Source organism: Octopus sinensis, linkage group LG15, assembly GCF_006345805.1.
Source record: "Octopus sinensis linkage group LG15, ASM634580v1, whole genome shotgun sequence".
NCBI lineage: Eukaryota > Metazoa > Mollusca > Cephalopoda > Octopoda > Octopodidae > Octopus > Octopus sinensis.
In genome coordinates this window covers 25,097,796-25,111,185 of record NC_043011.1, presented here as the reverse complement: position 1 = coordinate 25,111,185, position 13,390 = coordinate 25,097,796, and the positions used below count along the sequence as shown (strand labels likewise).

At 39.6% G+C, this 13,390-nt stretch overlaps 1 protein-coding gene across 2 annotated transcripts in view; it reads right to left on the bottom strand.

Annotated features, from left to right (window-relative positions):
- The window catches only part of LOC115219877 (mediator of RNA polymerase II transcription subunit 8), a 28,156-nt gene that overhangs the window by 10,065 nt on the left and 4,701 nt on the right, over nt 1-13,390 (bottom strand). The window contains exons 3-5 of one of the 2 annotated variants that reach the window (XM_029790176.2): nt 10,339-10,483; nt 7,907-8,047; nt 226-246 (exon numbers count right to left, since the gene is read on the bottom strand). In XM_029790176.2, the coding sequence (XP_029646036.1) occupies nt 226-246; nt 7,907-8,047; nt 10,339-10,483 (307 nt within the window). The remainder of the gene's footprint in view (nt 1-225; nt 247-7,906; nt 8,048-10,338; nt 10,484-13,390) is intronic. The other variant, XM_029790177.2, reaches the window with a different exon arrangement.

Sequence of the window (13,390 nt, the reverse complement as noted above, 5' to 3'; positions counted from 1 at the left end):
ATGAAAGATACAATGAGGACAGAGAACAGTACAAATATCTGAGAAGCATGCACAATATGAGAGAGTAATGTTAGTTCAGCAAGTCTGGATCAAGAGGAGGTTTTCTTTTCTTTTTTTTAAACAACTTACGTCAATGTTTTATAGTTGACCTGTTGCTGTTGAATGGGAGACAAGACACAAGCAGACAATGACTAAGACAACATATAGGACATAAGTACAACTTACCTGGCTGTACAGCATGTACGGCTGCCGCAAAGAAATACAGTAAAGAAATAACATTCGTTTTATTTACACAGTTTGGACAAGTAAGGGTTATATGGAAAGAAATAAATACATCTACGGCAATAGGAATCAAAATAGGGCTTTAGTTAAATATTCAGGAATAATGAGACAATTTTCTATATATCATCCTACTTATTTAAGCCCTTCATTCCCAATAGAGAGTAGACCATTGACAACATTTCTTCACTGTTCTCAACTTTGGACTGTCTTTTTCAGCTTCTCCAGTTTGATTTCTGCTTTTTTTTTTAGCTCTACTTCAGTAACCTGCCTCCGGTTATTTTTAGGCTATCCTCTCTTCCATCATTCTAATGGGTTCCAGGTTCAAGGCCTGACATGTAATGCACGATATTGGTTCCTTTACTACATCATGTTTCTGTGAGAGAAGGCCTTACTCACCCAGATCTCGATGGTTCTAAATTGTTGCTAATGCTTCTATAACTTTTTTTTTTAGATAGGAGTGTTAACTCTATGCAAATCAATTATTGGGAAGATATGGTCCATATTAATCTGGCCATTATCCATTGACCTGTCCACTATGGGAGGCCATACCAGGTGTCTGTGTTCTGCTGGAATAGCTCACAAAGTCATTGAAGTATACAAGCCACCATACCCAACCAAAACAGGACCTTGTGGTGGTATACCCTTCAAGAGTAAGTGTATTATATTAATGCCAGTGTTTTATCAATGTGGACTTAAAGGGTAGGATTTAAACACAGAGTGTGAAGACATGTAACTAGTTATCACTAGCTATTTTGTCCAAAGCTCTACAAAGTCTGCCATCCACTTGCTTCCTTACATTTCCTCTTCTTACACTATGCTTACCTTCCACTCTCCAATCCTGTCCTCTTGGCCCTGTGCCATTGCTCTCCGCTAGCCCCTGACCTGGGTGTTCCACCCACATGCCCTGTATCACTGTATCATTGCTATCTGCTAGCCCCCAACCTGTCTGTTCCACCCAAATGTAACAAGAAAACTTTTCACAACCCCACCCCAACAAACCAATCTACACCTCTACATCTCTTCTCTTCCTCACATTTCTTCCTTCATACACTATGCCTAACTCTCACTCCCTAGTCCCGTCCTCATGGCCCTGCTCCTCTTTATCATTGCTATCCAATAGCCCATTGACTTTCTATAACCAGGTTTTAGCCAATCACCCCCACCTTCTGCACTCTTTAATTACAGTTCCTTTGCGATACCCTGCCACTTATATTATGGCATTCGAACCTCAATATGCCCTGGCATTTGCCACCATCTATATCTCTCTCTTCCTTTACACAACTATCCCCTCTATATTCTGATCCCTGTCTCTTGTGAGTATGCCTGACACTTTGCCACCATCTCTATCCTGCTGTCTCCCACTTTCTCTCTCCTTCTCGTTCGGCACTTCCCTCATGTTGGGTACCATGTATTTACTTTGTGGCAGTACACCTATTTCTGCCTTCATTCCTGATTTCTCTCTCCAGCTGGGTAACCTTGTACCTCCTCTACAACAAGACACCTGTTTCTGTTTCTCTGTCTCACTATAACCTTTCATCATCTGACACAACATCACCCACTCGAAGAGATTTTTTTGGTCTTGCAAGTACTTGGTAACCCTGTCAGTGTAGGTGCTACATAAAAGCACCCAGTCCACACTGTAAATTGGTTAGCATTTGGAAGGGCATCCAGCTGTAAAAACCTTGTCAAAACTACCTTGCCTGTGCTTGTGCCATGTAAGAAGCACTAAGTCCACTTTGTGTGAGTGGCTGGTGTTAAGAAGGGCATCCAGCTGTAAAAATTCTGTCAAAACAGTTGCAGAAGTCTGGTGCAAGCTTTTGTCAGGCCAGCTCTTGTCAAACTGTCCCACCCATGCCAGCATGGAAGGCAGATGTTAAACGATGATAATTATGAGCACTAAGTACCTTTTACATAAACTTGCAAAACTTTATTGCTAACTTTCTACCAGTTAAAAAAAAAAAAAAAAAAAAAAAAAACAGGTGTATATAATACACATACTTTTCCAATAGCCTTTTTTCTATTATCTTAGATATTTATTCCCAGTACCTTGTATATGTCAAGTATTCCAGCTAATGAAAAAATATATTTGCTATTTAGTATTATTATTATTATATTCAATAATCTGAGGCTTTCAAAACTACTTTTTGATTTTTATTTTACTTTCCATTAATTCACATAAGAATTCCATTTAAATATATTTACTCCCCTTTCTATCTGAAGAACACAATTATTGTTATATATATATATATATATATATATATATATATATGCTCAAAGGCTGTATAGTAGTACTCTTAGCACCCTTCATTAAATGATGCATAATATATAGCCTTCCCTCAGATATTAGTTCTTATACACTAAGGCAATCAGTCATGTTCAGGGAAAGGCCTCAACTTCTGATATACAGAGGGTCTGACCTAAGTAGATCTAGAGAAGAATAACTGGGAAAAAAAAAAAAAAAAAAAAAAAAGGCCCAAATCTCCAATGGTAGAACAAATGGATGAAGACATATGATCTTACTGGCTGAATTGGCAGAAGAGGGTAATGCTTGATGGGCTAGTTAAGAAGGTACAGCCCAAGCAATACATAGGCTGATGGCAGTCTGTAGCAGTTTTGTTGTCTGATCCTGCATGTCACATATCACCTGTGCTGTAGAGGATATCTTTAAGGCCACAGTGAGTAGGTCATTTCCTGGAAAGTTAAGATCCAACCTAATCAAAACCATGCCACTGGAATTTCTTGACCGAAGAAAGTAAAATTAGAAAACAAGGAGGAGCTGACATACATACATACATACACACACACATACATACCTCAAAGACAAGTGACAATGATCTCATCTTTGTGGCTTGGGATTTCAATGGAATGTCAAGTTAAGAAAAACGAGCATTTTCGACACCTCCTTCTTTTTGCTTTTAATCAAGGTTCTAATGCTGCAAAAGCTGCTCGCGATATTTGTGCTGTGTATGGAGAGGGTGCCATAGCTGAAAGAACTGCTCATGATTGGTATGCCAAGTTCAAAAATGGAAATTTTCACCTCAAAGATGCACCTTGTTCTGGCCACCCAGTTGAGTTTGATGAAGAGCGATTAAACCAACTTTTGCACGAAAATTCTTGTCAAACGACAAGGGAACTGGCAGAGAAAATGAAATGCTCCCACACTGCTATAGAGAAGCATCTTCACTCAATAGGAAAGGTTCAGAAGTATAGAGCATAGGTTCTGCATGCTTTAAGTGACAACAACAAAAATCAACGAGCCACAATCTCTGCTGGTTTGCTTGCTCATCACAGCTCAACTCATGGACACAAGCAACGAATTTTTTTACTGAATCGTTACTGGTGGCGAAAAATGGTGTCTGTACATCAATATGAAGCAGCCTAAGGAATGGCTTAGCCCTGGTAAACAAGTGACACTGTACATGAAACAAGATCTTTATCCATGTAAAACAATGTTGTGTATGGTGAGACTGGGAAGGGATTATCCATTATGAATTGCTTGAACGGAACCTAACAGTCAATGTGGAACTCTATGTTCAACAGATGGAATGACTCAAGAGAAAAGACCTAATCGGCAGCATGGAGTTCATCTGCTGCATGACAACAACTGCCCACATATCGCCAATATGACCAAGGAAGCCATTCAAACACATGGCTGGGAAGTGCTGCCACACCCACTGTACTCTCCTGATTTGGCACCCCTAGATTTCCACTTCTTTCAAATGCTGTGCGCAGAGTTTCATTCAATACTGATGCAGAATTGAGAGCTTGGTTGGATCAAGTGCACCTGTGTTGGTGGCACATAAAGAACATATTTTGAACGTTGGGCCTCATGGAAGCAAAGTGGCTGAGTTCCTTTCATGTGTTGGGCCTCACGGAGGCAAAGTCGCTAAGTTCCTTTTGAGTGTTGGGCCTCATGGAGGTAAAGTGGTTGAGTTCCATTTGAGTGTTGGGTCTCATGGAGGCAAAGTGGCCGAGTTTCGTTCGAGTATTGGGCCTCATGGAGGCAATGTCTATGACCTTTGGTATTATGTTGTGTTGAGAAAACCCATCAAACCACACAAAATCGTAGTCATGGCAGATATTGGAGTCATGCAAATTGGCATGCAATTGCACCTTGGTGTCATGCAAACAGCACCAGTGACACATAAAAGCACCCATTACACTCTCAGAGTGGTTGGCATTAGGATGGGCATCCAGCCATAGAAAACCATGCCAAATCAGACTGGAGTCTGCTGCAGCCTTCCAGCATGCTAGCACAGTCAAACTGTCCAACCCATGCCAGCATGGACAACGAACGTTAAATGATGATGATGTGTATATGTATATATACACATATATACATATACTAGCAGCTAAGCCTGGTTTCACCGGTCAGTTTGGATGATGTGGCTGTAAAACCTGCTCTGTGTAAGCATTCAACTTGTTTGGGCATACTTACATTAAAAAAACAATTTTACAATGACTCATTTTTGTCAAAACCAACAAAAAAACCAACCAAGATTCAACCAAATCGCAAAATAAACCCAAATACTAAGCAAACAAAGATGAAGCATTCCACTTCCATTCCTTTTACATACACACACATATATTCACAGAATTGAAACGCTGTTTGATTTATTTTTTCAGTGTACAATTTGCATCATCCCACTACCAAGTATGATATCACCCCTTCCTTTCTCTTTCATAAGCACAAGAGTATTATCATAGTAGATTATCTTGGTAACCATGGGAGCTATGCAAAAATACAAAGCCCAGCATCACCACCGGATCATTCTACACATCTCTGTAATTTTTCATGCAATTCCACCCAACTGTTTGACCGTGAATCCCAAGACAAGAAAGAATTACCCATGACAAATTTATACGTATAGATATATACACACACACACATATATATCATGCTAGCATGGAAAGCGGACGCTAAATGATATATATATATATATACATAAATAGATATATATATACATACACACACGTGTATATATATGTGTATATATATATATATATATATATATATATATACATACATACATATATATATGTAAAGGTAGGTTTAGCGAGATTGTAGAGATGCTGTATACAAGAGGTAAGATGGAGAGGAGCTTCAGCTAGGGTCCTCACAGGCAAAGCACATAGGTATAAAATCTTCTGGCAAGGTAACATGGATGGAGTGGGAGTGTAAACATACTCCTTGCAGAGAAATGGGTAGATAAAGTTATAGAGGTTGTCAAGGTATGTGGTCACTACCACATACCTTGACAACACTTAAGCTCAGGCTAGTCCTACAAAACAGCACAGCTTCAATTATCTCTGCCTACGCTCCATAAGAGGGCCAACCAGATGATCAGAAGGACCATTTTTATGATACCCTTCTACATGCTACTTCAAAGAGGAGTGGCAATGATATCATCTTTGTGGCTGGAGATTTTAATGAGCATGTTGGGCAGCAATCTGGTACCTTCACTGGGGTACACGGAGGCCATGGTATTTGTTCCCAAAATGATGAGGGAACTAGGCTACTGGAATTCTGTGATGCACATAACCTTTTAACCTGCAACACTAACTTCAGGAAACCAGACAGCCATCTGATAACCTATCAATCAGGTGACTCTGCTAGCCAGATTGATTTCATCCTCACCAGACAGCGAGATGCAGGGTTGTTCTTAAATACAAACACCCTCTGTGACTGAGAAGACCCGGCAAATAAAGTGAGTTCACAGCTTTATCCTACACCAGTTTCGCATAACCAGCCCACTCAAAAGCACCTTGGGTCGCAGGGCGACATGCCGTACTTGAGGAGACCTACTGAGTCACATACATCAACATCAAAATGAAAATCAAATGGAAATTGTAGTTGTGATACCAGTGCCGGTGGCATGTAAAAAGCACCCTCTACACTCAGAGTGGTTGGCGGCACTGGCAACGACCTCGCTCAAATGTTTTTTCACATGCCACCAGCACGTGCTAGTAAGGCGACGCAGGTAACGATCACGCTCGAACGGCGTTTTTAATGTGCCATCGGCACGGAGGCTAGCTTGTTGCTCTGGCAACGATCTCACTCGTTTGGTACTCTTAGCGCTCCACTAACACAGATGCCAGTCATCGAATTTGATTTCGATTTCAATTCAACAGTGAGAACAGAAAATAATAATATCAAAAAATTTCCAATTTCCTGTTTTGTTATATATATATGTATATATATATATATGGATATAAATATATATATTGTAGGGTTAGTAGTAATAGAGAATCTAAAGAAACCAAATTTCATGCCATGATAAAGCATCAAAAAAGATATGGACAAGCTAGAAAAAAAAAAGTTGAAATTAAGTTAGTTATTATCTGTTATGGTACACTAATTTACATTCCTTTGATTGGAAATCTTACCTGCTTCTCAAAACTATTGAAGCAAGTTAAAATGATTTACAGCTAAAATATGTTGACTTATGTCAAGGATTCCGTATCAGGCGCAATAATGTTTAAAACCACAAGAAAGATTGGAATATAATTGATGTTGTTGTGGTTTTGCCCCAGGACAGCCCTACTGAAGTAAATCTATAATGAAAATGAACCAGCTATGATCATAACATCATCTTTTCAGACAATGTTTCTAGAACTACTGTCCAGTGTATCCTTCCATTTTAAGATGGTAATGTATGATCTGAAGGGAATTTGGCTGCTATTGTTACCAAGTCATAATACAATGTAGAAGTTCCTTTGTTGATGTATTGAGAATTGGTATTTTATTGCTAGGAATGTTTGTCATAAGATGACAGGAGACAATTTAAGTAAATGTATTTTATATGATCTAATTGTTGATATGCTGGAATGAAAAGTTAGATTAAACTTGATTGTATCTTCACTGAAAACACAAAGCTGCGATCAGCTACTCAATTGTAAAAACTCTTACAGGTTTTGAGAAAATGTCCAGTCCATTTAAGTTTCTAATCATGACAATGCCAGTAGATTTCAAAGGCATAAAATTGATGATGTATTAGTAATATATTTGAGGTTAGAGTTTGCAGCTCTTTCTGTGTCAAGCAAATTGCATTGAAGTCCTATTCATGAAGCCTGGGATCTACGTAGCTAGTACTAGTTAACTGTAGTAATTATATATTAGTTTCAGATTTTGGCACAAAGCCAGCAATATTGGGGGAGGGATGAAGCTTATTACATCGACCCTAGTGCTCAACTGGTACTTATTTTCTTGACCCAAAAGGATGAAAGACAAAGTCGCCTTTGGCGGAATATGAACTCAGAATATAAAGACGGGTGAAATACCATTAAGTATTTTGACTAGTGTACTAATGATTCTGCCAGCTTCCTGCCTTAACTGTAGTAATTATATATTAATACAAGTTACCAAATTTTCTTGTGAATAAGTTGCCTCCCTAATTTAGAGTTAAATCCTGGAACAAAATTTTTTCCCTACATAGTTTTAGCTTTGCCCTATGTCTGAGTTGCACCCCAGTTTTTTTTTTTTTTAAATCAAATATAAAATAGTGTGACTTACACAAGAACAGATATAGTAAGTATATTTCTTAAAGAAACTGATACTAAACACAAACAAGAAAAAAAAGAAAGAAAACATTATTTTTCAAAAACAACCATGCTCTCATCTTACCTGTGTTGTATCATGGCTGCTAGGGCCTAACCGACAGGTAAGTTCATTGAACTTCTCTTCAACTTCAGGTTCTGGTTTGGTTCGTAGGTATACAGGAACAACTTCATGATTGAAAATCATTAATCGGCCTTCAGTTAGTTTCTACAAAAGACAAAACAGAAAAAAAAAGTTACAAACTCTTATATTGCTGAGCAATTTCTATCCAACCGTATAGTCATGCTTACATGTGTTTCATTTGCTAATAGACATTACAAAGTTTTACAAGTTAGATAGACATATAAGAAATTTCTTTCTAGAAATTCTGCAGACAGAAAATTTATGTTTGGATGAAGTGTTTATATTTAGTACCTACATACTGTGTGTGTGTGTGTGTGTGTGTATTTGCATATACCCTTGTCTTGACATCATGTGATGGTTGTAAATGAGCATCACTGTCATATAAGCAACATTGTTTGTTTCCAGCTTTCCATGGAAAACATGTCTGGCTATGGAGAAATATTACTTTGCTTGGAAACAGGTGAGGATTGTCAATAGGAAGGGTACAGCTCTCCTCATCCATCCGTAGTACATGACCATACCAACACAAACATCTCTCTTGCATGCCACATCTGATGCTTCTTATATCCAACATTTCTCTCAGGGCGCTTACACTCTGACATGTGTGTACACTCAAATTACACATCCAGCAGATCATGCTAGCTTCATTTCTTTCAAGCCTACGCATGTCTTCAGCAGTCACGGCCCATGTTTCACTGCCATGAAGCATGGCAGTTTGCACACATGCATTGTACAATCTACCTTTTACACTGAGTGAGAGGTCTTTTGTCACCAGTAGGGGTAGAAGCTTTCTGAACTTTGCCCAAGCTATTCATATTCTAGTGGTAACACTCTCAGCGCATCCACCCCCACAACAGACTTGGTCACCTAGGTAGCAGAAGCTATCAACTACATCTAGTTTCTCCCACTGGCATGTGATGGAATCTATTTTCTGAGCGTCTTTGGTGTTTATTGCCCCTGTGCATCTGCTGCACATGAAAGCTATCTTCCCGGTTAATCTTCCTTTGATGTTGCTGCACCTCTTATGCGTTACTCTAGATCTGGAAGGAACTTTGACCCATCTGCAGACCTGGTCTGTGCCACTCAGTAAGCTGTTCAATAGGAATTTCCAGCTACCTTCTATGTCCGAGGTCTGTAGCTCCTCCTTCCTCTCATCAAATTTCTTATGAGGATGTCCTTAAATCTCTGACCCTATGGAAGATTCTTTAGCTTCCAAATCCTTCTTTTCTGGAATGGTCTGCCACTTGGCATCCTTCTGGCCTTGAGTCTAAAGTCAGTAATGACTAGTCTTTGCTGGGGGGGGGTACATTCTTCACCCGGGAGGGTCATTGTATTTAAGAGCAACCCTGCGTCCCGCTGTCTAGTGAAGAGGAAATCAATCTGGCTAGCAGAGTCACCTGATTGATAGGTTATCAGGTGGCTGTCTGGCTTCCTGAAGTTAGTGTTGCAGATTAAAAGGTTACATGCATCACAGAACTCCATCATCATCATCATCGTTTAACGTCCGTTCTCCATGCTAGCATGGGTTGGACGGTTCGACCGGGGATCTGGGCAGCCAGAAGGCTGCAGTCTAATCTGGCAATGTTTCTACAGCTGGATGCCCTTCCTAACGCCAACCACTCCGTGAGTGTAGTGGGTGCTTTTTACGTGCCACCTGCACAGGTGCCAGGTGAGGCTGGCAACGGCCACGGTCGGATTGGTGTATTTTATGTGCCACCGGCACGGAAGCCAGTCGAGGCGGTGCTGGCATCGGCCACGAGTCGGATAGTGCTAAAAGTTAATTAACCTGCATTTATTTTTTTCCTTCTATGATATGAAGCATTTTGCTTTATAAAATCCATGTTTAAATTAAAATTTTCCAGCATAATCGATGTAAGAACCTTGTGTTCATGTTTATGTTCAAGCAACAGCTTAATAATGAAGAAATTAGTTTTTTATTAAATCCCTTCAAATTTGTGATTATTCTACAAATCAAACTAACCCTTTAGCATTCAGATTAATTTATTAAATGTAATGCTTATTTATCCACATTTTTAAAAAATTAATCATGTGGTATCTTGTAGCTTCAAGACTTTGAAGATGTCACTGTTTATTTTTAGAATAACATTGCAGGGTAGGTATGAGAGACTGGATCACACCTACTGGTAAAATATTTGGGCTAGATATGACTAGTTTAAATTACAAGAGTGTATTTCATACATGTTCACAACAGAGTTCAAAACATTTCTTGTATGGCATTTGTAAAATTTTGAAATAAATTTTCAGAACAGAGGGTTAAAAATAACATTAAAAGAAAGAAGCTATCAATCAAGACTATAGATTCATATATTTGATGAACAGTTGCTTTCAAATATTTAGAAACATTAAAAAGTTACTTCAAGTTCTGGATCTTTATCTGGAGAAAGAGCAAGTGGTAGTAAGACATAATTCTTCAAAGGTGGGATTTTTTCACTTTTTAATAATCGTGTCAATGAATTCAGCTGTCCTGAGAGCAAGGCAAAATTATCAAGTGCATTTGGCCTGGAAAAAGAGAGAAGAAAAAGAAAAAGCAAAGTTGAAACCTGTTCAGAAATATTGGAGATGTAGGAAGACATGGAAACAAAGTAATGAAAAAACTGAACATGAAAGAGACAACAAAAAAAAAATCATAATAGGAGACTTGTGATACTGGAGAGGACTTTCCCACTAATGCCAACATAACAAAATGGTCATTAAATTAATGATGGTGGTGATGAAGGTTGGGGTATATATAACTAGGTCTCTTGTTAAATATATTCCTATTAAGTCTCCCTTTGTTCTTTATTTATCACTAATCTATTCACTGTACCACATCACCTGTGAAATAAGGTCACTGTTCATATTGAATCTACCTTTCATCCCAACTTTGCTTCTCTCTCACCATCCCACTTTATCACTTTATGTCTCAACTCCTCTCTTCCACAACAATTCCCAAGTAAAAAGGAATGGAAATGGATATGTTTGTATTCGGCACTCAATAACATCACCCTTTTCTGCTAACCATCTCTACCCCAAGTGACACTTCATTGATATTTACCACTGTTATCATCATCCACATCCATTACTATCACCTGCTCTCCCTCTCTCTCTCTCTCTCTTACCACAACACAACTTTATTGCTATCCAATTATATTGTGCTATTTTTCTTCAATCTCCTCTCTAAAACCTAAAGTCAAAGTGTTTATTTAACTTGCAACAATATAAAATTATTTCCTTATTTGACTAATATCAACTACATAAAGTACCAGACACTATGAAAGGTGTGTAGCAGAAGCATGATTGTTCTTTACCTTTAGATATCTGCATTTTGCCTCTTTACTTTTAGATACCCATTTTGGCTCATCATGTGATGGTCAAGTCCATTTAGCTTTACATGGGCTGTCCACCCCTTAATGTGATAGACTAGCCAAGTGTCCCTACATCAGATATTTAAGGGAAGCTTCCCCCCCCCCCCGGTTATTCCTTAGGGAGGTGAGTTTGGATTGACATGAGAGCAGTTTATTCCACTTTGTAGCTTCAGCAAGGGCAAAACTGTAGCAGGAATTTCTTGATGCAATGCTTAGCATTTTTTTCCAATGTTCATCTTCATTTTCAAGAAACACTTTGAAACTATGTAATGTATTTGACAGATTTTTCACGTTATGCTAGTTGCTGTATTTCCATTTAGTGTTGGAATAAATGCTGCAGTCAATTTTATATTGTCTTCAAATTTATTGATGTTCGTTATCCTGATTTTTATTTACCCAACCTAGCTAAAACCAAAGTCCTAATAAGTAGGAAGGTAGACAAACCACAAACCCCTTCAGGTAGATGGCCCTGTTCAATCTGGAGAAAAGGCATAGGTAGAAACTCTATAAGCTGTAGCCAGTGTAAGCTATGGACACATAAGAGGTGCAGCAATATCAAAGGAAGGCTAACTAGGAAGATAGGTTTTGTATGTGGCAGATGCTCAGGAGCAATAAACACTGAAAATGCGCAGAGAACAACTTCTGCTACATTCCAGGGAGAAAAACTAGAAGTAGTTGATTGCTTCCATTACCTAGGTGACCAAGTCAGTAGTGGGGGTGGGTGTGCTGAAAGTGTAACTGCTAGAGTAAGAATAGCCTGGGCAAAGTTCAGAGAGCTCTTACCTCTGCTGGTGACAAAGGGCCTCTCGCTCAGAGTAAAAGGCAGACTGTATGACGCATGTGTACGAACAGCCATGCTACATGGCAGTGAAACATGGGCCGTGACTGCTGAGGACATGCGCAAGTTTGCAAGGAATGAAGCCAGTATTCTCCGATGGATGTGTAATGTCAGTGTACATACTCAACAGAGTGTAAGTACCTTGAGAGAAAGGTTAGACCTAAGAAGCATCAGTTATGGTGTGCAAGAGAGACGATTGCGCTGGTATGGTCATGTGGCGAGAATGGATGAAGATAGCTGTGTGAAAAAGTGCCACACCCTAGCAGTTGAGGGAACCTGTGGAAGAGGTGGTGAAGAGGAAAACCTGGGATGAAGTGGTGAAGCATGATCTTCGAACATTAGGCCTCACAGAGGCAATGACTAGCAACCAAGACCTTTGGAAATATGCTGTGCGTGAGAAGACTCGACAGAACAAGTGAGACCATAACCCATGGCCTTTACCAGAATGTAGCCAGCCCACTTATGCATACCTTTGCTTCTTTGGACACAAAACTCTACTTGCGAAGACCTGTTGAGGCAAGTGAAATCAAAATTGAAATTGAATTCGAAAATCGAACCAAATTCGTCGACTGGCACCCATGCCAACCTCCCTTCACTGGACACTAAACTCTGCTTGCGAAGACCTGTTGGGGCAAGTGAAATCGAAATTGAACCAAATTTGATGACTGGCACCCATGCCAGTGGAGCGCTAACAGCTCCATCCAAGCAGGATCACTGCCAGAGCAGCTGTCTGACACGTAAAGAGCACCATTTGAGCGTGATCGTTGTCAGCGTCGCCTCATTAGCACTTGTGCTGGTAGCATGTGAACAAAACATTCGAGCGAGGTTGTTGCCAATGCTGCTGGACTGACTCTTGTGCAGGTGGCACATAAAAAAAAACCATTTTCGAGCGTGGCCGTTGCCAGTACCACCAGACTGGCCCTTGTGTTGGTAGCACTTTAAAAGCACCCACTACACCCTCGGAGTGGTTGGCATTAGGAAGGGCATCAGCTGTAGAAACTCTGCCAGATCAGATTGGAGCCTGGCACAGCCATCTGATTCGCCAGTCCTCAGTCAAATTGTCCAACCCATGCTAGAATGGAAAGCGGGCGTTAAACGATGATGATGATGATTATGATATTATATTACCAGGACTTAAATCACATTGCATCATTTAACATGACACTATGCAAAGTGTTTCAGTGTAATTTGCCTGACATTACACCACTGAATTTCTCCTGCAAC